The following is a 25,964-nucleotide window of genomic DNA, read 5'->3' on the forward strand; positions in this document are numbered from 1 at the left end:
CCACACATTAGTTAAGTGACAAAATTGAGATTGATACCGAGGCTTGTCAACACTCTGCAGCTGTATCCCTCTTGTGGCTAAGCTCACTGGAAGGACCACTTCTCTGTACCCAGTCCCAGAAGGCAGAGTTTAAGATGTTCTGTTCTTTCAGTTCTAAATAGGTGATCAATACTGGGTATTTGTGACCACTTAGAATCCAGAGGGGCCATGAATTTGGAGGATAGGTATTTATTGTCTCTCACCTATAGGGAAGTTAGTACAATGAGCATTTCCCTCAATTATGGATGCAGGCAACAAACCCCAGTGGTACTACAAGTACCTCCCACTTAATCATCAACAGAAATCACAGGTGTTTCCATATCACATTATCATTGTGACAGATATCTCAAAGGATCACTCATCTCATTGCTCCTTGGGAATCATGGTAGTTATTGGTTATATTACTGGTAGTGCTAACATACTGCAGTAATCTGGGTGGCGTATATGGTGGTCTGGTCTAGGGGACTGGATTAGATTAGAGGAAACTGAACAGATTCAAAAGACATTTAGTATTTAGAATGGATGGAACCCCAATCATACTGTTTCTCTCATTATGCTTCAAAATGTTCCATTTCTTTTTTTTAATGTTTATTTATATTTATTTATTTATTTATTTTGAGAGAGAGGACAGAGAAAGAGGGAGACACAGAATCTGAAGCAGGCTCCACCCTTTGAGCTGTCAGCACAGAGCCGGACATGGGGCTCGAACCCACGAACCATGAGATCATGACCTGAGCTGAAGTCAGACAATTAACCAACTGAGCCACCCAGGTGCCCCAAAATGTTCCATTTCTATTCCTCTACTTACTCCTGCTTTTTACCCTGAGTAACTCCTTTTTTTTCCCCCCGTATGACAAAGTCTTACTGATTGTTTAAGACAAAATTCAAAAGAAGTTTTCTCATGCAGAATCCTTACTTTGTGCCGTGTATGTTCCTAAAGATGGGGCATTCCTGAGTGAGCTACCCTGAGAAAGTTCTCTCCCCAGCTTTACTCTAGGTCATAGTACCTGTTCCAGCTCTTCTATTTTTGGCAGGAGAGGTCTTTGAGTGGTTCATTCATTTCCCGACAATACTCAGGTCCTTGAGGGCAGCAACACCGATATTTTCCTATGTGGATTGTTCCAACAGACTGGTCTCCAGTACAGTGTCTGGAACTAATGAGGTATCCAGTGGATGTTTTTAGTCACATCTCTTGTTGCCAGATTGCATCAATGTTATATCCTTGCCTCCCACCTCAGAAAAAAGCAAAATTTGCTTACAAGTACCTTGGTCGCAAGTACACTCATCTAGAAAGAGAATTTGGAAAAATAGAAATGAGTTTATCTGGTCATAATTTTTAATTATTTTATGGAATATTTTAAATGTATGTCATCAGATTCACCCATTTAAGATGTTATATTCCATTTTAAGTAGCTCCCCAGGTGAGTGGTATAATATCACTGGTGTAAATGAGATTAGAGCTTGCTCACTGAGGCTCTTGTGCAAAGCACTCAGTACCCAGCAAAGTCAGGCTCCAAAAAGAATCATGAGCTGTGCTTTTTTCAGGTAATAAAAATGTTAACTCAAACTCAACAAAATATCAGTGGACATAAAAAGCTCAAACCACAGTGCTAGTATGCCATGCCCTCTCAAGTGTTGTCATTAGCCCAGAAGCTTCTGGAAATAGACGGCTTCGTATTTTGTCTGGGATCATAATGATTGGTTTGGATCCTTTAACTATCATAGACCTTTAAAGTTAGAGGAAATTTAAGAGATCACTTAGTAGAATTTCTTCATTTTATGGGGGGGAAAAGCCAAGGACTAAGTATTAGCAGCAGAGTCACGCCTTATAATTCCTTGTCCCTTATCCACCCTTTGAATCATTTAAAACCCTAAGAGATTTTTGGCCAGGCACAACTGGCTATTCTTCATTTCAGTCCTCTCTAAACGTTTTATCTTCTTTTTTCCCCCCTGAAATAAGCAATGGATCCTCTTTCTTGAGGGTTCAGTTCACTCATGAACAAGTTAAAAGCCCCTCAGATCCAAAGAATCATGTTGGGGTTTTTTTGTTTTTTTTCTTAATAATTTTTTTTTTTAATTTTTTTTTTCAACGTTTATTTATTTTTGGGACAGAGAGAGACAGAGCATGAACGGGGGAGGGGCAGAGAGAGAGGGAGACACAGAATCGGAAACGGGCTCCAGGCTCTGAGTTGTCAGCCCAGAGCCCGACGCGGGGCTCGAACTCACGGACCGCGAGATCGTGACCTGGCTGAAGTCGGACGCTTAACCGACTGCGCCACCCAGGCGCCCCTTTCTTAATAATTTTAAGAAAATTATTTGTCTTGATGAGACATGGCCATGGAAAGTCTCTTGACCCCCAAGCTAATGTATTTTAGATCACACATTTCTTTTCCTGGTGCTGAAGTCTAGGTGGGACAAGGTCTGGGTCTTTGTAATTCTCTTTGGGGGCTCTTTTGCAGTGAGTGGCAGGCCATCTTATTGAAGATGTGCTAAAGTGCTTTTTTCCTAACAGATCTGTTCTCACCTTACCTGACTTTACCACAGTGGCATCTCTTCCTTCCATTTGCAAAGTCCTCAGAGCTTAGAAAGGCTCTTTATTAATGTTTTATTAACATAGGCTTTCTTCAGAAATGGGAGTTAACTTTTCATGCTTCTTTCAAGGGAGAGAATGAATTCTCAGCTTAAGTGAGGAAATAGATTATGGATCAAGTGAGGAAATGGATTATGCTATTTCCTCTAAAAGGGCAGCTGTCTTTGGCAGGAGTCACATCTGCCATGAGCCTTAAGAACAAATTCATGTCACCATCTTACAGTTCATCTAGAAACAGAGAGAAGTGCTAGACACAGGGTTATAAATGTCAACAAGATGTTAGCCCTTCAAAGTGGAAGCACCAAGGGTGTTCATCAGCTCTTTTACTGTGAAATGGACAACTTATGTGGAGTGCTAATTGTATTTGTTTACTAGGGCGGCCATAGGCTGAATGGCTTAAACCACAGAAATTTATTTCCTCATAATTCTGAAGGCCATAAGTCTGAGATCAAGACATTAGTAGAGTTGGTTTCTTCTGAAGTCTCTGCCCTATGTCTTCAAATGGTATTGTCTCTAGGTGTGTCTGTGTCCTGATCTCTTCTTCTTACAAGGATGGTCATACTGGATTAGGGCCCACCCTTGAGACCTCACTTTAATTTAACAATCTCTTTAAAAACCCTATCTCCAAATACAACCACATGCTGAGGTACTAGGGGGTTAACATTTCAACGTATGAATTTGGGGACACACAGTTCAGCCCATAACATGGTGCAAACACAACTTAAAAGTCTTCTCCCTTCCCTGCCCAAGATATGCAGATTGACACTATACACTCGTCATCTATAGTCTTTCTGGAACCATCATTAGCAGTGTGACTTGCTATAGAAACTGGAATCTGCATCTGATGCTCCACTTAGAGCCTACTTCCCACAGCTATACTAAGGGGAAAGGAATTGCTTATGCTTAATAAATCCCTCGCTCAGCCTTTTCACCTGCTTATCTACAGAATGGCTTGGTGGGTCCTGCTAGACTTGTTGGCTTACATGCTAGTTCAAAAGTAAATATGTTCGTTCATAAAAGAAGAAATGCAAAGAAGTGATATAAAGGGCTGATTAATCCCTATTCAGTTGTACAGATTAAACAAGAATATCTGTTAGCTTGGTAAAGTGTAAATGATTGAAAGCATTCTTGTGTTGGGAGTGGAGAATTGTGACTTTGCATGCCTGGAGTGTGGAAAGACCTTTCTAACCCTTAGTATTAATTTAAATGTCACACTCTGTAACTGTTGTTTTGTCCCTAGAAAATAACTAGACATGTACCTGAGTATGCCATGCAGCACTGTTTATATTAATAAAAGCAAACAAAACCCAAATATCCAACCAAGTAATCAAGTAAAATGGAATGCTATGCAGTCAGGGAAAGTGATCCAATTATATTGTTAATTGAAAAAGAGAGGTTAAAGGGGTGCCTGGGTGGCGCGACTCTTGGTTTTGGCTCAGGTCGCCATCTCATGGTTTGTGAGTTCAAGCCCTACATCGGACTCTGTGCTGACAACTTGGAGCCTGCTTGGGATTCTCTGTCTCCCTTTCTCTCTGCCCCTCCCCACTTCTCTCTCTCAAAATAAATAAACATTAAAAAAAAAAGAAAAAGGTTAGAGGATAGAATGTATAATCATTTTGCTATATTGGCCTATATATACTTTTGCTGTATTTGTCTGTGTGTGCGTGCGTGCGTGCGTGCGTGTGTGTGTGTGTGTATATATATATATATATAAGTATATAGAAAAAAGTTTGGCAAGATATATCCCAAACTGATAATATTGATTATCTCAGGGACTTTCCTTACTACATTTCTGCAAATATGAATTATGTATAATATTCCTAGATCACTCTAAAAATAAGAAAAAATAAAAAATGAAAAATGAATTTAGAAAATTAAATATGTTACAGAAGCTATTTTGAAAGTTTTTATATGATAGATGTGTCTGTTTGGGGCAGGCTTATTTGTTGGGGGAGAGTATTGAGTGCTGGCCTCTTTGCTTTAGAGGGGGGTGGCTAGTATTTCAGATACTGCAGTCATGTACTTGTATTTAAGTTTTCACTGATGTAATGCTAGTTGTTTATTCTTGGCAGGAGGTAGTTACAGTGTAATGGAAAGCTGTCGTTCTCTGGGTTTGATAGACCAAACACCATCTCCGCTACTCTCCTGCTCTGTGATATTCAGCAAATTATTTTCTTTTTAAATTTTTTTTATTGTTTATTATTTTTGAGAGAGAGACAGACAGACAGACATTGAGAGCAAGCAGGGAAGGGGCAGAGAGAGAGGGAGACATAGAATCGGAAGCAGGCTCCAGGTTCTGAGCACTCAGGACAGAGCCCGATGCGGGGCTTGAACTCACAGACCGCAAGATTATGATCTGAGCTATAGTCGGCCACCCAACCAACTGAGCCACCCAGGTGCCCCGTCAGCAAATTACTTAATCACACTGACTTTTAGTGTCTCAGCTGTGGAATGGAAATAATAATGGTAATACTGACCTTGCAAGCTTGTTCTGAGGGTTAAATGAGACCAGGTCCATAAAGTTCCTGGAATATGGTAAGGAGTTGCCATTATGATGATGGCAATATAATGTAGTTTTTAGAATTCCTCCTATTTAAGAGCTAGCATCCAGTCTGTGGTAAGAAAATTTCTTAAAGTTGTAGAAAAACAGCTAAATCAAGCCCCAAATATGTTCTATTTTATGTCTGGCTAGTTTTTATAAACCACCTTTACAGAAAGGCAGTTTCTTTTATTCTCTCAGATCTCATTGGCTGAAGGGTGGGCTCACTCAACATGCCTGTGAAACTACTCGTGTCTGCCTTTTTTCTGCAGAAGTGAGATCCGGAGGAAAAGCTTTCCTGAGAAGAGGTGGGAGGGAGGACAGCGGGGGTTTCGGGAGCAGCTGCCAGGTTTACTTGCATGCCCCGCCTGCTCACCCTCCCCCGCTCCGCCCCACCACCCCCGACTTCAGGATTGGCTTGTTTTGTACAAATTGGTTGCCTCAAGCAACACGTTATTAGTTTGAGCCAGAATGTATCCCGGGAGACTTACTGTTTTCCCTTTGCCAAGTAATTGTCCTTTTCCTGCAGAGGATGCTGGGATTGTGGGGGCATTTTCCACTTTGGCATATTTCAGTCCAGTTCCCCCCTTTTCACTGAGTGTTTGCTATTTGCAAGGCACTTTGCCATTTCACTGCGTTTAGAAATCAACCAGTTGTGAGCTGTTAATATTTATTTTCAAACTCCTGAATATTTTCCCCCTCCTTCCTTAAACATCCCAGTACTGGTGTCTAAGGAAAGAAGATGCTATTCCTGGTGAAAATATTCACCATCCCTCTCTCTGATGTAGCACCCCCCCCCCCCCCCGCATATACACTCCTGCAGAATGATATTCTATTCCTGCCCCATTGACATCAGGCTTGGCCGGTGAAATGCAGGTGGACGTGATACTTCAGGCACAGAGTTCCGTGTGCTTCCAACACCACTCCTTTTCCCTTTGTCAGAGCCCCCACGTGTCACCCTCAGGCAGACCCTGGCTTGGACCCTGTTTTGGTGTTCCTCTGGCTTCACTGGTCCTCACTTCCCATCTTCCAGAGCACAGTCCCTGTACCCAGGACTCCAGGACCCTCTTCCTACACAGCCATGGGCCTGCTCCCTGGCTTCGTCCTGGACTTGTGCACCCAGGCACAGCCCACACTGCTGGTGTGTGCAGCCCCAGGCCGACGGGCTGAGAATGGAGCTTGAGTGTGGGGCCAGGGGGAGCCTCCCCAGTGCAGGCTGGGGTGGGCTGGGCTGGAGGAGAAGGAAGGGGGCAAGCCTCAGGCGGGGCCACTTCCTCCTACACAGTGATGTTTCTGTGTGGAGCCCCAAGGGGTCTAACAAGCTGCCATTCCATCTTGGCCTTCTGGTTTGTTATGAACACATACTCATCGAGGAGGATAGGATACACTTCATTTAACAGGTTTTAGCTTGGTCTGTACTTTTAAATACTGAGACCTATGTTAGCCAGCATCTGAATCCTTAGGGCAGTGCCCACCAATGCTTGGGGGTGAGTCTGATGGTCTAGACAGGGGCCGCTCTTCCGGCCTGGGCCTTGGAATGATGTGCGACAGAATCGTGGCAGATTCTTGATAGATGTGAGATGTAAATCTTGTAATAAGCCATTGAGATTCTGGGCTTATCTGTTAACTGTGGCATCGTTTAGATTAAGGTCACTAATTCCAAAATGAAGAGGTGACATTCGTTGAAGTTGTCCTACTTTACCCACTTCAAATATGATATTGGCACAGCTTTTTGTTGTTATGTGCATGGTAGCACTACCCAGGAGAGTCTGAAACAAATCCCAGGAGTTGACTGGAGTTCTTGAGTGGGCGCGTCCAGGCCCCATACTGCTGTGATCCCTCTGTTGCTGCTGGTGAATTGTTAGCCTTCAGTGACATTTCAGGTCCTTTTTCCAGTAGTGATGGTTTCAATTATCGATACATCTGTCTTTTGTCACTTCCCTTGTGACCTTCCAGAAATCAAATTCAGGTTCAGATTTTGGGGGGAAACTCATAAAATGAGAAAATACAAATGAAGCCCCTAATATAAAGAATAGTGGGTAGTAGGAGTGCCTGGGCAGCTCAGTCGATTAAGCATCTGCCTCTTGGTTTCAGCGCAGGTCATGATCTCGCAGTTTCATGGGTTCAAGCTCCATGTCAGGCTCTGTGCTGACAATAGGACCTGCTTGGGATTCTCTCTCTTCCTCTCTCTCCACCCCCCCCAACTGGCGCTGTCTCTGTCTCTCTCAAAATAAACAAACACTTGAAAAAAATTTTTTAACAACAACAAAAAAAAGAATAGTGGATAGTATTTTTATTTTTTTTAAATGTATCCATTATCTATGAATTTACATTTGAATGTATCTACCCATGTGTCTCCCGTCTTGTACCAAAAAGAATGGTCCCCATGAATGGTCTTCAGATTCTATCTTCTCATATCATATCAAGTATGAGGCACTTACTAGAGCTAAGGGTGAGGTCTTTCTGGTTTGGAACAAAGAAAAGTCACCTGGACCTCACTGGAAGTAAAACCATAAACTAGGCCTCAGGAAATCAAATAGAATATTCATAATAGCAGTTACGGTAATTATATTGTAGGTGAAAGGTACACTTATTTTCAAAAAGCTTTCACATACATAATTTTATTTATTATTTATTATAGCCTGTGAGATAAGCAGAAAAACCTTCTCCCTTTTCACAGAGGAGGAAACTAAGGCCTATTAAGTTTCAGTGGTTTGCTCTCTGTTCTGCTACCAATATTAATGTTGGTATTAGGAATATTAATACACTGATTAATTTATTAATATGTACTATATAACACATTATACTAATGATACACTTTACATTATACTTTATAGGTTTAATAGACTGTATATTATATTGCTAAGTATTAATTATTATTATTTATATAATGTCCTTGTCTAGGAGACTAACCACTCTAACAAGTCCAAGATTTCAGTGTTTCTATATGGTTCCAAGTTTATTTCTCATTCATACCACTGTGAATGCAGGGTGGGGACAGGGTTCCATGCTCCAGAGTGCAGGGACCCAAGCTACGATGTGTCCTCAGAGTCTCCTCCAGTCAGGTAGTGGGTGGGAGGGGAAGGAGAACATCGTATTGGCAGAACTCAGGGCCTGGCCACGCCTTATAGCCAGAGAGGCTGGAAAATGTGGCCTAAGTATGTGGCCAGAAAGCAGAGAACACCAATATTTATGAACATGAGAAGTCTATGCCACAAAAGTTATAGAAATTCATATGATTACAGGGCCCCTGTTTAAGCTCTACACCATTATATTTTTCCCCAGCTTTACTGAAGTGTAATAGACATAGACTATATTATGAATATTTATAATGTACAGCGTGATGTGCTTTAACACACATATACATCTGTGAAGTCATCACCATAACGAGGATAATGAGCATATCTGAGGAATACCCAATAGTTCCTCGTGTCCATTTGTAACCCTCCCTTTCTCACTGTCCCCCCACCTCCCGCCCCAGGTACCCACTCTCTGCTTATGCAGATTTGTTTGCACTTTCAAGAATTTATAGAAATGGAATTATACAGTAGCCTCTCTAATTTGGGTTCTTTCACTCAGCATAATTATTTGGAGACTCATCCATGTTGCATGTATCAGTAATTCATTGTTTTCTATTGATGAGTAGTGTTCCATTGTATTGGTGTGTTACAATCTGTTTTATTTAAAACAAACAAATGCAACTTTTCAGTGTCAAAGGACCTGTAAGTCATTCCTTTTTGACTTGTCAGAAAGAACAGCCCCGGTGTCTCACACACAACCCCACTCACAAGACAAGGAGGAGTACATTGAACAGGTGCTGTGCTTTTCTTGTTTTTGAACTTCAGGTCAGGTAGATTATTAATCAAGATCTGACAACCTAATGCAGACCTAGCGTTGTGCCCTGTGGCCTTGGGAATACAAGAGAAATAAGACCACGAATCCCAGAATTTGATAGTCTGAGATCTGAACTGTCATTTGCTTGTCCCCTGGTCCTGGAGTCACAGCCTGTTTCATCCCAGGGTGGCATGGTGCTGCCCATGTCCCTCCTGTGTTTACAAACCTTCCGTGATTTCCTCTGCTCAAACTTTGACCTCCTTACCTCAACATCCACGAGTCACACTCAGGTGTAACCTTCCATAGCCTGTTTCTCACCTATAACATGAGGCTGACAATGTGTATCAGGAAGTATTTACTAAGAAATATATTGAAATAAATAAAAATTAAGTGAAATATTACAAAGTACCCATCCCCATGCCTAGTGGATAGTACATGTTCAAAAATTACATGTCTCCTTACCTTCTGCCATTTCTTGCCCACTCCTTCTTCCCTCAATTCTGGCCTTGTCTTACCTTTCCAGTATGATTTTTAACCATTTCCCTCTATCAAATGTGCTCTCCATCCAAACCAAACTTTTTTGTTCTCCACACATACACCTTTTGCTTTCCTCCCTTTGGACTTTGCTTTGCAGTGTTCCTTTGCCACGAGTACAAATGGTGTTTCTCTATTAAGGTCCAGCCCAAGTGCCTACTCCTCTGGGAAGCCACCTTGGATTCCTTGTCATGTGCCCCAGAGATGCACCAACACCCCAAGGTAGGAGTCACTTCTCAGTAGCTCCACTGTGTCCCTACCAACTTCTTGTTTATCATATTCATCCCAGACTGAACACTTGGTGTTCTGTGCCTCTAGGCTCTTTCCCTTGCTGTTCCCTCTGTCTGCAAGGCTGTTCTTCAATAATGTCACATATCTTGCTCTCTTATTCCATTCAGGTCTCTGCTCGTTTACCACCTCCTTGGATCACCCCATCTAACACAGAGTCACCTGCACCCAATTTACTGTCTCCTTACCTGCTTGTGTTTCTCCATTGCACTTAACCCCATCTGAGGATATTTGCCTGTTTCTGATTGTCGTGCCCACATAAACTCTGTGTGTGCAGAGACTTTGTGATGTTGCTGATGTATCACCAGTGCCTGGCACATAGCGGATGCTTGATAATTATTTGCTGACCAAGTGAATATTCGCCACCCGATTATACTGTAGTCTCTATCAGATGTGCCCTGGGGGTAAGAGCAATGTCAATGTCTGATTCCTTATTAGATCACCTCAAACACATTGCCTAGAATAGTATCAGTAAACATTTCACCGAGAGACAAGTCAACAGTGAGGAGAAAACTCCCCAAGGTCCACGTGACTCAATTGCAGCTTTGGCCAAAGTTTATTGAGTACCTACCATTTGCCAGGCACCATCAGCTACTTTGACGTATGCTGTCTCAGTTGAAGCTCACAGACGTTCTCACATCCTCACACTAATATTCTAGTTAGAATCTTGGGAAGGTTCCATGACCTCTTCTACCTCCTTTCCTGTCACTGATGGAACCCTACCACCTCTTGGCCTGAAATCTTGCTCAGCCGTGCTGTTGCTGATCATGTATTGGAGGTCAGAACCCTCTGCCCTGCTCCTTTGGCTTCCGTTCATTTATTCACTCACTAATGCATACACTCACTCTACTCCAAGCCGTCTTGTAGCTGTTGAACCCTAGCTGCTGGTGAGGAAATATTCCGGCCTTCTCTGCCTGTATAGTGTGTTCCTCATAATTCCTTGTCCTGAAGGAGTCTGGCTTCCCCTGCTCTCTCAGTGGCCTTAATTTCTCAAACCTTGAGAGGATTAGTGTAATGCCCACTCCCCTAAATTACTTTCGGTGCCACTGTTGACCTGCCATCATTCCACACTTTTAGGTGAACCTCCAGTGCCCCACTTCTACCACTGTCTGCCCAGTTCATGCACATCACACTGCTGATGTTGGCCCTTGACTTATGTCCTCTTAAGTCTATCTTTCCTTTAATGATATTTCCAGTACTCTGAGGTCGTGGTGTAGTGAAATGAGCATTTGGAGGGCTTGCTCTCCAGCTTAGCAGCGATAAGACTTTGGTAAATCACCTCACCTCTCCAAGTCTCCATCGGGAACACAGCGATAGTGATACCCACTCTACCTGACTACCTCACAGGATTTGTTGAGAAATAAGGAAGTAGGCAATGTCAAGTTACCTTATAAACCAGGAACATTATATAGATGTCAGCTATTACTGGAACTTGTCCTCTCAGCTGTTCTATGACATGCCAAGCTTCGGATCTCATTTTCAGCTGGACCTTGTTGGGTGATTTCCTGGTTTCACTTGCTTTCCAACCCTGGCTGGACCCCAAGGGCAGTTTTTTTTCTTCAATACTCTACGAGTAGCCTTAGAGTTCTCAGTCAGAGAACGCTGACCTGCCACCATACCCTTGGACAGTTGTCAGTCCTGGGTGACTCCTACCAGATATTCACAGTCTCTATGCTGCTAAGCTCTGCTAAAAACCAAAGTTTTGATTTGATCCTTTTGCCTCATCAAGAACCTAGCTCCTTCAAGCACCACCCCATTGCATATTGTGTATTTGTCTCTCTCCCACATCACTAAATTCTCTCTCCCCTAAATATGCTTCATTAATTCTTACTCTTAACAAAACAGTTTTTTCCATGTTGCCTTTTCTCATGTTGACATTTAAAAAAAATTTTTTTTAACGTTTATTTATTTTTGAGACAGAGAGAGACAGAGCATGAACAGGGGAGGGGCAGAGAGAGAGGGAGACACAGAATCTGAAACAGGCTCCAGGCTCTGAGCTGTCAGCACAGAGCCCGACGCGGGGCTTGAACTCACGGACCGTGAGATCATGACCTGAGCCGAAGTCAGACGTTCAACCGACCAAGCCACCCAGGCGCCCCTCATGTTGACGTTTTTTTGAAAGACCTTCCTCAATTAGGTTTCAAATTGTAGTGTAAATTTTGGCAGGACTGACTCCATAGAAAATCCAAGAATATTATTTATGAAGCTTGTGGAATGCACAGCTGTGGTTTGAAATCCTGGTCTCCCTCTAATTTAGATCTTTTTCCCCTCCCTCCATTCTGTCCTGTATCTCCCTTGTAGATGCAGGATTTTTCATGTAGCCACAGGACTGACAGTCCAGCTGTGTCCATGGAACCAAAAGAAAGAACAGCTCTTGAGAGGTGAAACAGTGGCTTTTCTTCAACCAGCACCTTCTTCTGTTTCATCTGTCTCCAGACCGTCCCTGAACATCTTGTTAGATGGAAACAGCAGGAATGTTAGGGTGGGGAAGACATACTTGGTCAGTTTTGAGAGCATCATGATTAGGGTTTGTACTAAGATCTCTTGTTCCCTACTTTCTTCTTTTCTTTCTCTCAGTTCTTTCTTCCTATTTCCTTTCCTTTCCATTACCACAGAGAGCTGGTTCTTGAAGAGTATCTCTTGTCAGTCTTCATACAGGGAAAGGGTCACATTTTTAGTGCTGACTCTTGTAGTTAAAATTGGCAGCCAGTCTTTTGGGAAGGAAGGCATTCTTTCTTTCCAGTTTTATTGAAAAAAGTAGCTGACTTACATCACTGTATAAGTTTAAGGTGTACCATGGAATGATTTGATATACATATGTTGTGAAATGCCTACTACAGTAAGTTCAGCTAATATCCATCTTCTCGTATAAAAGAAGAAAATTAAAAAATTTTCTCTTTGTGATGAGAATCTTAGGATCTACTCTCTTAGTAACTTTTCTGTATATCCTACAGTTAACTGTATTATCCTACAGTTAACTATGCTCATCATGTTATACATTACATCCCTAGTATTTATTTTAATTTTTTTTTATTTTAGAGATAGAGTGTGTGTGTGCACGTGAGTGGAAGAGAGGGGCAGAGGGAGAGAAAGAGCGAACGTTAAGCAGGCTCCATGCTCATCATAGAGGCAGATGCAGGGCTAGATCCCACGATCCTGGGATCATGACCTGAGCTGAAATCAAGACTCGGACGTTTAACCAACTGAGCCATGCAGGCGCCCCAGTACTTATTAATTTTATAAGTGAGATGGCTTGAAGGGGCAGTACATCTTTATTCAGGAGAGCAGCCTGGCTCCCCGTGGTGGCACACCAGTTGCTGTCGGGTGTTTCCAAACCTCCTGGCGTGTTTATTCTTCACCGCTCTTCCCCTGCTCTATCTCTGCCTTCCACTTGCCAGGGCTTCCTTGCACCAGCCTCACTTGTGGAAGTAACAACAGCCCACGTGCTTCAGATCCCTAAAGGAAGATCCCTTTTCTTCCAGATGCCCAGGAAAGGCATTTTGGAGACATTGGCAAAGAACTGGAAGCAGAAAGGGAGACAGATATGAAGAGCTTGCTTAAGGGCTAGAATTCTAGTTGTGGGCCCTCAGAAAAATAAAAGGTGGTTGTTTTCACTATTTTAGAGGTTCTAGAAACTTGGCCATGATTCTTACCTTAATTAATTCATGGCTGGATGATGAACTCAGCACGTTATCAAACTCCTTTGTTTTGAAAGCTGTATAATGGGTGGTGAGACTTGAATGGTGTCCTAATATTTAAGTAAATGAAGAGAAGGAAAAAAACAGGGAGGAAAAATGAGCCATCTTTCAACAAATATATTATTTCACTTTTCTTTCATAGGTACTTGTTAGATTCAGCACTTCCAACAGAGAGGACGTGGGCATTGGTTTGGCCAGTTACTAATGCTCTGGAGGCACCACGGTGACTTATGTAAGGCTGGTTTAATGGAGTCTTACCTGGCCTCTTATTATCAGGATTATCTTTAGCCTCATGGCCGTGCTTGAACCTTGACATCCATTCTGACTGGAGCTTGCTTGAGAGTAATGTGCACTGCAGGTGCCGTGTAGCATCTTTCCCACTGCAGAGACTGGCTTTAGAACAGAAACTTTGACAAGCTCAGATTGCCGTCCGCTTCCAAGACGAAGGCAGAGAGGCAGTTTCAGAACAGGTGTGCAAACCAAGACCTTTTCTTTAGATAGGAATCAGGATATCACCTGGGATCCCAAACTGATCCTCTGCTCTTTGAATGGCATACTTTCTGACAAAGATGAAAAATCTATCTATAGGATCTGTCCAAACCTAGAAAATAAAAGCGTGTTGATACTAAGTAGTGCAATGCAGTGGAATTGGCAGAGCTGAGTATCACCAGGGACCTGAATCCCAAGTGCAGCTGAAGTTCTCACTCTGGTAGTCATTGCCTGAACACCTCTTGTTTTGAAGGAAGCACTTCCTAGAGAGGCAACCCGTGCTGTGTTCATATACCGTTGCAGTGGATGAGGTATCACTTTACCATCTACCCACTAGTCCTTTGGAGGCTAGCTGCCTAATTTGAACACTGGCTTCCCTGCTTACTAGCAGTTTGACTTTGTATAATGCACTTAACTTTTCTGAGCTTCAGTGTCTTTGTTTTTATTTGAGTGTCTTTGTTTTATTTGAGTGTCTTTATTTGTTTTATTTGAGTGTCTTTGTTTTATTTATTTCTTTTGTTTTAGTTTGAGGAGGGGAGGGGCAGAGAGTGAGAGAGAATCTTAAGCAGACTCCACAGCCAGCACAGAGCCTGACCTGGCTCATCTCATCACCCTGGGATCATGACCTGAGCCAAAATCAAGAATCAGACCGCTTAACCGACTGAGCCACCCAGGGGCCCCAAGCGTCAGTGTCTTCATATGCAAAATTAGACCCATCTAGTAACAGTTTTAGAGGGTTCTTATGAAGGTGAATAAAAACACTATAATACACAAAGAAAAACACTTGATATAGTAGATGTATTTAATAGATGTCATATCGTCCAATAAAATCATAATAATTTTTAGAGTCACTAATAATAATTAGAGTTATTATGATCACCATGTCTTAGACCCATAAAGGAAAAATCTATCTGTTTTCATGTGATAACTTCTTCCCTTTGTGAAAACAGCTAGACACGCTCAGGCCCAGAAATAGCCAACTTGTCGGCTTAGTTCTTCGAAGACGACAAAGAAGTTCAAGGCCCTTGGAGATATTAATAGTAAAATATTCTAATATCTGAATCATGACAGCTTCTTCCTGAGAAATTTCTCTCCCTGAAAGAGGGATTTAAAGAAGATTAAAAAATAACTTTAAGAAGAAAATGATTGGGTTTTCTTTGCTGGATTCAAAGATAGTATTTGCTTATGGTACTTATTTATTCATTCAGTTGGTGAGTCCATCAGTCTGCCATTTGTATGCTAGAATCGTGGACATTTTAGAGTGTGAATGTGGCTTTTTTTCAGAATCATGCCTAACTTGCAAAGAAAGCTGGATATTCTCATTTGCTGGTACATGGCATCAGGCAGCTAAGCCTGTAGCTTCAAGACCAAGGAGGTCCTGGCCTAAAAAGTGCCATCTGTATTAGCGGCACAGTGAAAGCCATGACCTCCACCAACTTTCCCTCCCTCCCCAGTGGTGACATTGAGGGACTTCCTAAGGAGTTTAATTTTAGGGCTGGGAGAAATCCAGTCACCTCTCAGGTCTTATAACCTCATATACATGTTTATGAACCATTTTATTGCTGACTCTGGTTTCAAAGGCGGATCTGCTATGTTGTTTGAGAATAAAAATCAGTCCCTTTCAGATAGCCACAGAATTTGTTCCTGGGAAGATGACAGGCCAAATCTTCATTAAGCTGTTGAGGAATGAAGGAGGGAGGGGCTCCCTTTTTCTCTTCCCACAGTGGCTGGCAGCAGTTAGGCTAGGCAGTGTGGGCTCCTGGGAGCCTTTTGTTTGGTTTCTATGGCTCTAACCTCAATTAGCTGCTGAGCATGCAGAGGAGGGAGGATGCAGCTTTTCAACTTACTTTGGTAGTTAACAGTGGGGTTCTCTTTTTCTCCTCTGTCCAAGGCTGGAGGTATGTGTAGAGGCCAGCCTTGTGGAATCATTTGATTCTCCAAAGTTCAGTGCTTCTACTGGTGAGCAATGGCTTTGGGTATGGAAGAAAAAAAGGGCTGGGGACTAACAGTTTTGCTTGATCCTGGTTCTGTCAGCACATATGGCCATAGCATTGAACTGTGGTCATGCAGGAAGTCTTTGCTAGACTCACCAAGGCACGAGATCCAATCCTGGCTCTGCCCCTTCTGGCCAGTTTCCCAACCACTGAAACAGGGTCAGGACGACCTGGTAGCGCCTCTGAATGGAATAAATAAAAGAGTAGATGTGAAGAACTTAGCACAGTGTCTGTCACTTAATATGCCTGCCCCCACATTTCTGAGACGTGTGGGGCCAATTCTCCTTGTTGCTTCCAGCAAGTATCCCAAGCATCTGTGGCAGCCACAGTGGACAATAAAATTCTAAAGTCGCTGAGAAGGCCTTTATTGGCTTTAGGCTGCAGGTGTTGTACGCATGCCAGTGCACATGCACGCATGTGTACACGCATGCTCACATCTGTCTCCTGGGCACTGGTGCCTCATAGGTGGATCCCTTAGACCCACTCGCATGTTTTGCCCTGTGCTCTCAGTGGTGCCATTTCAGGGCAAACCAATAGGAAATGATTAAACAGATCCTAAAAGTGAGCGGGATTCTTAGTCACAGTCTCTTCTGCCTCCTCCCTTGCCCTAACGTAACCACTGGGGCAGCTTGTCATGGCTCGTTTTCTGGAAAGGTAGAAGTCAGTCACAGAGTTCCATCTGCAAGGCCAGCTAATCCTGGGGCATGGTGGGCTTTTGAGTAGGTGCTAACAGATGGTGTGAAAGGAGAGCATTCCTGCCGTGGGGGAGCTAATCCGGGAAAATAAAACTAGCACATCTGAAATAATTAGCTACCAATTAAGTGTGAAATCATGTGTTACTGACCCCATGTTAGCGTGCAGTGTGGGTGGGGGTAAATTGGAGGGCAGCACTATCTCCCTAGGTGCCTGGAGCATTGCTTTGCTGAAGGATTGAGCAGTGTTGTAAATATATACACATATATATTTGTGAAATAAATAAATAACAAAACAGCTGCCTGTGACCGCTTTTCCCACATCTTTAAAAAAAAATTAGATCTGAGTTTCAATTTTAAGCATTTTATTGTAAAACATTATTATAACATGAAAAGACATTTTAAGGAAAAAAGCCATCTCCGATCCCACGTCCCATCCAATCACTTTATCGAAGACTGTAGCTCATTCTTCATTTTTCCAGTGTCCAGCCCAGTGCCTGGCACACAAAGGGGGCCCGTGAGTGTTTGTGAATGGCCCCCATCACAATTTTCTGTTTACAGATATCGAGACAATGGTTTTGCAAAGGGTACCAAGCCAGTACCATCTGCGTGCCAGGTCCCCTACCACACCGTTGCATTGACTTCTAACTGTTGAGGGGTGGTCTGCTGGGGCTCAGCGTGATTAGGTGACTACCGGAGTGTTTGGGAGCATCACCTTTAGACCATAGAGACTTCCTGAGATACACTAAGGATAGAAAGGTGGATGCCTAGGCTAGAGTGCTGTCCCCACCACGCCTGCCTGGACAGCACTGTTGCCCCTTTCCGCCTGCCAGATTCCACAGAGAGCATGCTCATTCCCAAAGTGTCAGTGCCAGCAAGTTCCATGACTTCTGCCTACTTGCTTTTCAGGTAAAGCAGGCTTGCCTGCTGGTACTTGCATAGCTTTGAAGAGTCAGTCATAGGCCCAGTTGATACAAGATGAATTAAAATGGAACAGGTTCTCTTGTCTGGGAGTCCCCCCTCTCCTTTCCTCTTTCTCACTAGACAGTTACAGGCACAGGTGGGCTGATTGGTCTATACCTTTGGTCTCTGTTCACTGGATGTATTCGTTTCCTAGTGCTGCCATAACAACTTACCACAAACTGGGTGACCTAAAACAAGAGAAATTTTTTCTCTCACAGTTCTGTGGGCTAGAAATCCCAAACAGCATGTCAGTGGGGCCATGTTCCCTCAGATAGCTGTAGGGAAAAGTCAGTCCTTCCTGCCTCTTGTAGTTTCTGGTAGTTACTGGCAATCCTTGCCATTTCTTGGTTTATACAGCATAACTAATTTCTGACTCTATCTTCATCCCGTCTTTTTTCCTGTGTACTTTGATACCTCTGGTGCCTCTTATAAGGACACCAGTCATCAGATTTAGAGCCCTCCGCTAATGCTGTAAAATCTCATATTAACTTGGCTACATTCTCAAAGACTATTTTCAGATAAAGTCACATTCTCAAATCTGAAGCTTAGGACTTTAGCCTCCATTTCTGTGGGACACAGTTAAACCCAGCACACTAAGTGAGGCCTTAATGCACCTCAGGTCAAATATGATGACAATGCTGGTATATTTTCCTTTTGGTGAAAATTGATGTCTTCTCATGTCTTCTCATGTAGTTGAGTTCGTCGTGCTGCCTTCTCATGTCCTGACCCCATGGGTTACTAATAGGACTTATTTTCAAAAGAGCCGACTGGAATAATTCCCCTGGGAGCAAAGAATTCCCTCTTCCATTCCTGCATAAATTCATGAACAGGACTTTTTGTTCACATCTGTATCCCCAATGTCTTGAAATATTAAAGTACCATCAGCTTGGGACAGAGTAAAAAGAATCAACACTTTTTCCACCCAGCATTTATTGAGCTACTGCTGTTTGCCAGGCACTGTGCTTTACAGGGGAGACAATGGTCAACTAGTAGTAACTATAATTTATTGAGCATCTACTATTTTTCAGCCACTGGAACAGGCTCTTTGCATACTTTACCATAAATCCTCACAGGAGTCATAAGATAGGCATTATTATGCCTATTTTATAGATGAGAAAAGAGAATAAGGATGCCAAATGAAGGTAAGAATGCCAAAAACCTTGAGCAAAGTCCTAAAGCTCACAATTGTGGGGTGCCTGGGTGCCTCAGTTGGTTAAGTGTCCAACTCTTGCTTTTGGCTCAGGTCATGATCTCACGGCTTATGGGCTCAAGCCCCACGTCGGGCTCTGTGCTGACAGCTCAGAGCCTGGAGCCTGCAGCAGATTCTGTGTCTCTGACTCTCTCTGCCTCTCTCTCTCTGCTCACACTCTTTCTCTCTCTCAAAAATAAATAAACATTTTTTTTTTCAAAGTTTATTTATTTTTGGGACAGAGAGAGCCAGAGCATGAACGGGCGAGGGGCAGAGAGAGAGGGAGACACAGAATCGGAAACAGGCTCCAGGCTCTGAGCCATCAGCCCAGAGCCTGACGCGGGGCTCGAACTCACGGACCGCGAGATCGTGACCTGGCCGAAGACGGACGCTTAACCGACTGCGCCACCCAGGCGCCCCTAAATAAACATTTTTAAAAATTAAAAAAAAAAAAAGCTCACAATTGAAGGAATCACATTTGAATCTGAATGATGTACCATGGACCAGTCCTTCCCTACCTTTTGATTGAAGGTTTCCCTCATAACTTGAGTATTTTTTTTTAATTAAACTTTAAAATCTTTTCATTATTAATGAGATATGTAGATAGGAAGGAACTGATATATTGTTTAAAATATATCAGACAGGGGCGCCTGGGTGGCTCAGTCGGTTAAGCGTCTGACTTCAGCTCAGGTCACGATCTCACAGTCCGTGAGTTCGAGCCCCGCGTCGGGCTCTGGGCTGATGGCTCAGAGCCTGGAGCCTGCTTCCGATTCTGTGTCTCCCTCTCTCTCTGCCCCTCTCCCGTTCATGCTCTGTCTCTCTCTGTCTCAAAAATAAATAAACATTAAAAAAAAAATTTTAAATATATCAGACAAAAATGGTTTTCTTTTTTTGTCTTTCATTTCATTTCATTTCATGCTTTAATTTCAGTCAAATATCAACTTTTAAAAATAATAGCATCCCATTTAATAAATGAAGAAGTAAAGGGAGAAAAATCACCATTTTCCAGTCCCCATGAAGTAATGCCCTCTACGCTGATTCTCAATGCTGCCAAGTGCACACAACCAGAGGTAATCAAATATGAGTTGCTTCCCGATGGAAGTACACAAGAACACCTATCAAGTAACTATTCTGTCCAAAAACCAAACATGAATTGGGTCAAGCCTCTAGATTTAACTGTGAATTCACAGGAAATGTTAAATCACACCATTGTCAAGATGTGGTCGTGGGATAGTCTATATGACGAACCAGCTTCTTTAACAAATAAATCGCAAGGAAAAAAAAATAAAGATGGATGAAGAAGCTTTGGATTAGAAAAGACAACATGTATCTACCAGTTGCCTAATTGATTTGACCAAAGTACAAAAAAAAAAAAATCTTTCAAAGATTTGTAGAAATTTAAACACTAACCGGATATTGGATTACAGTAATATAGTAATTATAGTTTAGTTTTGATGTAATATTTTGGTTATGTTTACACACAGAATCCTTATCTTTTAGAGATACCTGCAAAAATGTATATGGATAAAATGATATGATACTGAAAATTTGCTTCCAAATAATCCAGAATGGGGAGGGAAATGGGTGAAACAAGATGTGAATGAGTTGGTAATTGTTGAAGCTGGTGATGTATACATGGAGGTTTGTTACACCTTTGTCTCCACTTTTATATATGTTTGAAATTTTTTATGACAAAAAGATTTTTTTTAAGTTTATTTATTTTGAGAGAGAGACAGAGCATGTGTGTGAGCTGGGGAGGGGCAGAGAAAGAGGGAGAGAGAGAATCCCAAGCAAGCTCAGTGCTGTCAGCACAAAGCCCGAAGTGGGCCTCAAACCCATGAACCATGAGATCATGACCTGAGCCAAAATCAAGAGTCGGACACTTAACCAACTGAGCCACCCAGGTGCCCCTATAACAAAAAGTTTAAAGGCTTAAAGCAAAAAGGTTTATAATTATGCTAAAAGGAAGTAGTTCAGAAAATCTGATAAAGCAAGAATGGAGGAAAACGTCTGTGTCCACATGAAATTAAGATGGTCTGTTTTCTACTGGATCTATGCTCACCTGCCAGTTAATATCGTGATGGACCTCCCTTGGGAACAGCAGCTGAGTAGGCCATGTGGTGGGAGATGATGAACAGAAACAACTTGGTTCCTCTTTTAAAGCGATTATCGTGCTCCACCGCCAACACATTTAGAGAGCCGGAAGCCGTGATGATCACTATCTGACATTTGTGTGGTGCTGTGCCATTTACAAAATGTTTTACATACTTCTTTCAGTTAATCTTCAATCACAGCCTTATGAGGTAGATGATTCTCACTTTAGAGACCAGGAAACTGGAACTCTGACCTCTGACTTCATCAGAACATAACTAAACTGGGACCCAAGCCCTGTCTTGGATGCAATCGAGCACTGTTGTTCCTTCCCAACCCTTTTTTTTTTTTTTAATGTTTATTTATTTTTGAGAGAGAGACAGACTGTGAGTGGGGGAGGAGCAGAGAGAGAGAGGGGGAGAACCAGAATCCCAAGCAGGCTCCAGGCTCCCAGCTGTCAGCACAGAGCCACAAACTGTGAGATCATGACCTGAGCTGAAGTCAGACACTTAATCGACTGAGCCCCCCCAGGCGCCCCCTTCCCAACTGCTGATTGTAGAGCAGCTGAAGCAAGCATTTCGTGTCTTTTAATTGTGTGCATATGTCAGAGCAGTGCTGCGCCATCCATTCCTGGTGTAGACTTCTTTCTTCGTGGATGGTCATGGCTGAATGTAATTGGGAATAAGAAATAATGCATTGGACGTGAAGATTGTGCTAAATTAAGAGGGCAGGATGGGGGACAAATACCCCCCCAAACGAATAAGCTCCTATCACATTCTCAATCCTGTGCTGTTGACCAGAGTCTAATATGGGTGTGAGAGTCACAGCTGGAGGAGGGAAGGAGTCAAGGCTTTCTTTGCTTGAGAAGGTAGATGGGGAGGGAAAAAAGAAAAGAAAAGAATGAGAGAGAGATGGACAGGAGGATCGGGTCAAAGCATGGGCACCCCGAACTAAAGTTAAGGCCCAGTGTGATGCCTCAAACTGTAGAAGTGCTGCCACCACCACGTGTAGGGGAAAAGTACCCAGTGGACTAATTTTGAAGGCCTATGGCTTCTATAGGAAAATATATTGAGAGAATAAGATGGTATTCACATTATTCCTAGTCTTTCTAGGAGAACTGAGTCAGTCACACCATTCCTGAAATGACCTTTAAAATTCTAAGGAGGCAGGGAAAGCTACTTCTAATTAAATGTTCAATGCTTGTTCTAACGTGTGTATTAATGTTGTGTCAGATTTGTGATACGGTATATTTTGTATATACATATAGAATTATGTTGGAGTCCCTTAATCACATGGGTTTGAAATGTATGCACAATTAAAAATTGTTTCATGCTGAGATAGTGTAACAAGGTCTTAGACAAGACCCATATATTTTCTGGATATGATTTCATTGATCAATAAAGAGGAGGGGTTGTAGCAGCCATTCTCTCAAATGCTCTGAGCCATGGAACCTCATTTCGCTGTTTTGAATGATTATGAGATTTGTTGTAGCTGTGTTTCTACAAGACTTTATTATGTCTAGAATTTATAGTAAGCCAAGGTGAGGTTTGGGAACAGAACCCTTAATTATAACATTATTAAGGGAAAAATGGGATCCGCTTTACAGTGCCACTGTGAGGAGTATATTGTGTCAAAGATCAAGGTTGCTGACATCATGTTTACTTAATTGATACAACTTCAAGCATTTATTGTGTACTTGTGTGCTGGGTATGCAGTGGGAGATGGCTCTTTCAATGTGTAAAATGGGTCTAATAGTAATACCTACTTCACAGGGTTGTTGAGAGCAAGGCTTAAATTAATACATAGAAGGCATTAAGAAAAATGCCTGGCACAGAGTAGCTGCTCAATAAATGGTGGCTGGGATGTCATTGTCATCATTGTTACTGATCCTCACGACAACCTGTGATATGAGGTAGGGTTTAGGTTCTTTCCATCTTATACATGAGTGTCAAGTGTGGAGGTTACACAGAACCGGAAGACGAGGCTGGGCATTGTGACTTCTAGTCTTGAGGTATACTGTGACCCAGGTAGGGGACCCTTTTATAAAGCAGTAATCCCATATTATAGATGTTCCTTTTGCTTTTCTCTGATTTATCAGTAGCAATTCTGTAGGCTGATATGAAAAATCTCAACTCTATCATTAACATTTTTTTAAGTGCCAAATAACGCGTTGTGGGTATGCTTTAATCCCAATTGTGATATCTTAAAAAGGGTGTTCATATGTGCTTCATATGCATAAAAATTTCTAAAGCAGATTCCTAAGAAATTTCTAAGAATGCTTACCTCTGGGGAGTGGGACTGGTGGTTACAAAGAATAGGTAGATCCTCACTTTTTCCTTTATACCCTTGTATGCTGTTTGAACTTTTTTGTCATGAATTTTTTTATAAATTAAAAAAAAAAAGATTTCCTGGTCTACTTGGGCTGCTGTAACAAGATACCACAGACTGGGTAGCTTGTAAACAACAGAAATTTATTTCTCACAGTTCTGGAGGCTGGAAATCTGAGATTGGGGTGGGAACGTGGTCAGGCAGGGGTCCTCTTGTAGGTGGAAGATTCCTTGTGTCCTCACATGGTGGAAGGGGCTAGGCAAGTGTGTGGAAACCCCTTTGGAATCCCTTTCATGAGGGCTCCACCCTTATTATGTAATCACCTCCCAGAGGCCCCACCTCCTGACACCACTTTGGGCATTAGGATGCCACATGTTAATTTTGGAAGGAAGCTAACATTCAGATTGTAGCAGAGGGGGAGAAAAGTACAACAATGACCCATGTCTAGAACAGTGTTTCCCCAACCCAAAATATCCTCTTTTCCCACTCACAAAGGCTTCAGGAAAGGACGTGTGGCACACTAAGTCTCGAGCTTGGAGGTGTACCATATATGGTAGTATACTAAAGATTGTGAAAAGCTACCATACAGAAAACTATACAGTACATTGTTTTTAACCTTTGTTACACCTGTTAATATCCTGCAGAATTGTATTTCACGGCACATAAGTTTTGGAACTGATGTAAAAATTTAAGAAAAGGTAACTTAGGCTTAGGTGGACTGCAAAAGGAGAAAAGGTGACTATTTCTTCAGGAATTGTGGGAGACACACCTGGTGGAATACCAGGAAATGTGGGTGACATAACTGTGGGTGACATACCTGGTGGATGAGTCTGGGTCTCAGATTCAAGCAAACCTGGGTCCAAATCCTGGGTCTTCCATTCCCTAGCTGGCTGAGCCCTAGCCAGGCTACCTAACCTCAGAGTCTCAGGGTGCTCACATGTGAAGGAGGAAGAATACTTCCCTCAGAACGGCATTTTTAGGATTAGGTAAGAGAAGTACTTCGTCCACAGTCGGTACTAATAGGGTTAGTTCCGTCCTCCTCACCCTTGGCTCTATCTCCCCATCTCCTTCTATTGATAAAAGGACAAATTACTGAAGGGTCCCTCCATTTATGAAAGGCTTCATTTCAGGATTTATCAGAAGTCAGGCTATCAGGTAACAAGGTCTTGCATTTTCAGTGGGAATCCATTTCTAAAATCTTGATTTCTGGATACCTATTTACTTCAAGCCTGTGTCTCTCATACAAGGCAAGGTTCACAGACTTTAGGAGACTGTTGAGAATCCTGTTTCTCTAAAATTTAGTGCCTAAAAGATAGAGAAATTCACTGTCTTAATCACACCCAGGTTTGCCTGCTCCAGGTATTTCCAGGCCCCTGCACCAAGGTTGCCCCCTTACTCTCATTTCCTGTTCTAGTGTTAATGCTCAAACACAGCGGAAACAAATTTCAGGATTAAATTTAAAAGTACGTGCACTAAAGCACTGCCTTTTCAAAGTAACCTTTGCATGAAGCTCTTGGAACCTAATTACCCAAGTGTTATTGGCCTCCCCCAAAATACCCATGTTGGTGCAGATTGGGTTTAAAGTTCAGGAAGTATTAACAAAAGGAATCAGAATCAAGATCTCAGGCATGGCCTCTGAAGAATCTCCCTGTCTGTGCTTGGCCTCTCCCTCCTCCTGGGTGTGCCTGCCTGGGAAGGCCAGTGAGTAACCTGCACATTTTTTTTTTTTTCATCTTGGCCCTTCCCACCCAGACGAGAGGACGGAGTGGCAGACAGGCAGGCAGACGGCGGTGAGTCCTGTTCAAGCATGCACGGAGCATACCTCTACCTGCACCCAAGTCCTGGACCCCTCACCACCCTTACCCCACCCCAGGAGGAGCCAGAGCCCCTGCGGGGGTCCGGAGGGGGCCTCTGCTCCCAATGGTAAGGGCTGCCAGCAGCGGGACCACTTAGTTCATTTGCTTTGGTGTTGGCTTTTCTTTTCAGTTATGTTTAGATGGGAGAGTTTCTGGTGGAATTAAAGGTGTTTTGTTTGTTTGCTCTCAGTGGTCCCAAGACAAAGAAATGTCTTCCCCCAGCAGGGTTTATTAGAACTTGTAACCTGTTAGTCTGGCCTTGAAACAAAACTTAACATACTAATTATTTCTGGTTAGTACAGTTTACCCTTTTGGCCCTCCTAAAAAAAAAGAAAAGAAAAGAAAAAGAAAAAGAAAAGAAAGAAAGAAAGAAAGAAACCCAAAGAATATCATTTACCAGATAGCTTTTGAAGGAAGGAAAGTGCTAAGGATTGTGGCCATTTTAATACATGGGCACCTCTGACTAAATTGAAAAGTAGCTTGTTACTATAGCTTTAGAACAGACCAAGATGACATTTTGTCTTAAAATGAGCAAACAGAAAACCCTTTTTAAAAGATTTCAGTGTTGAATGAAGGATGCTGGCAGAGGGGTGTGAATAAGAGAGTTACAAGATAAGTTGGTCTAATTAAATATATATGAACATGAAAGTATTGAAGTAAATCTGTGCTGCTGTGGGAAGAAGAAAGTCAGATGTTCAATGTGGGATTCATGTGGTATTTAAGGGAGAAAACTGAGATCTTTGTGTAGTGTGTTGAGACTTCTTTGAGGGGAGGGTTGGAAGGCAAACGGAGGAGGCTGGGAAGCAGGTTTTTTTTTTTTTTTTTCGTGGGGCTGGTGCC

General features: G+C 42.5%; 1 protein-coding gene across 6 annotated transcripts in view; it reads left to right on the plus strand.

Annotated features, from left to right (window-relative positions):
• The window catches only part of STON2 (stonin 2), a 153,496-nt gene that overhangs the window by 68,952 nt on the left and 58,580 nt on the right, over positions 1 to 25,964 (plus strand). For 5 of the 6 annotated variants that reach the window (XR_006962165.1, XM_047080277.1, XM_047080276.1 and 2 more), the window contains one exon: positions 25,021 to 25,191. The exons of the other annotated variant lie outside the window; for it this stretch is intronic. Coding sequence is in view for 4 of the 5 variants with exons in the window: in XM_047080277.1 (XP_046936233.1) it covers positions 25,021 to 25,191 (171 nt within the window). In the remaining variant the exon portion in view is untranslated. The remainder of the gene's footprint in view (positions 1 to 25,020; positions 25,192 to 25,964) is intronic. 6 annotated transcript variants of the gene reach the window in all.

The sequence above is a fragment of the Lynx rufus genome, unplaced genomic scaffold (genome assembly GCF_022079265.1).
Source record: "Lynx rufus isolate CCGP_SWC_20201006 ecotype Redwood Valley unplaced genomic scaffold, mLynRuf1.p SCAF_17, whole genome shotgun sequence".
Lineage (NCBI taxonomy): Eukaryota > Metazoa > Chordata > Mammalia > Carnivora > Felidae > Lynx > Lynx rufus.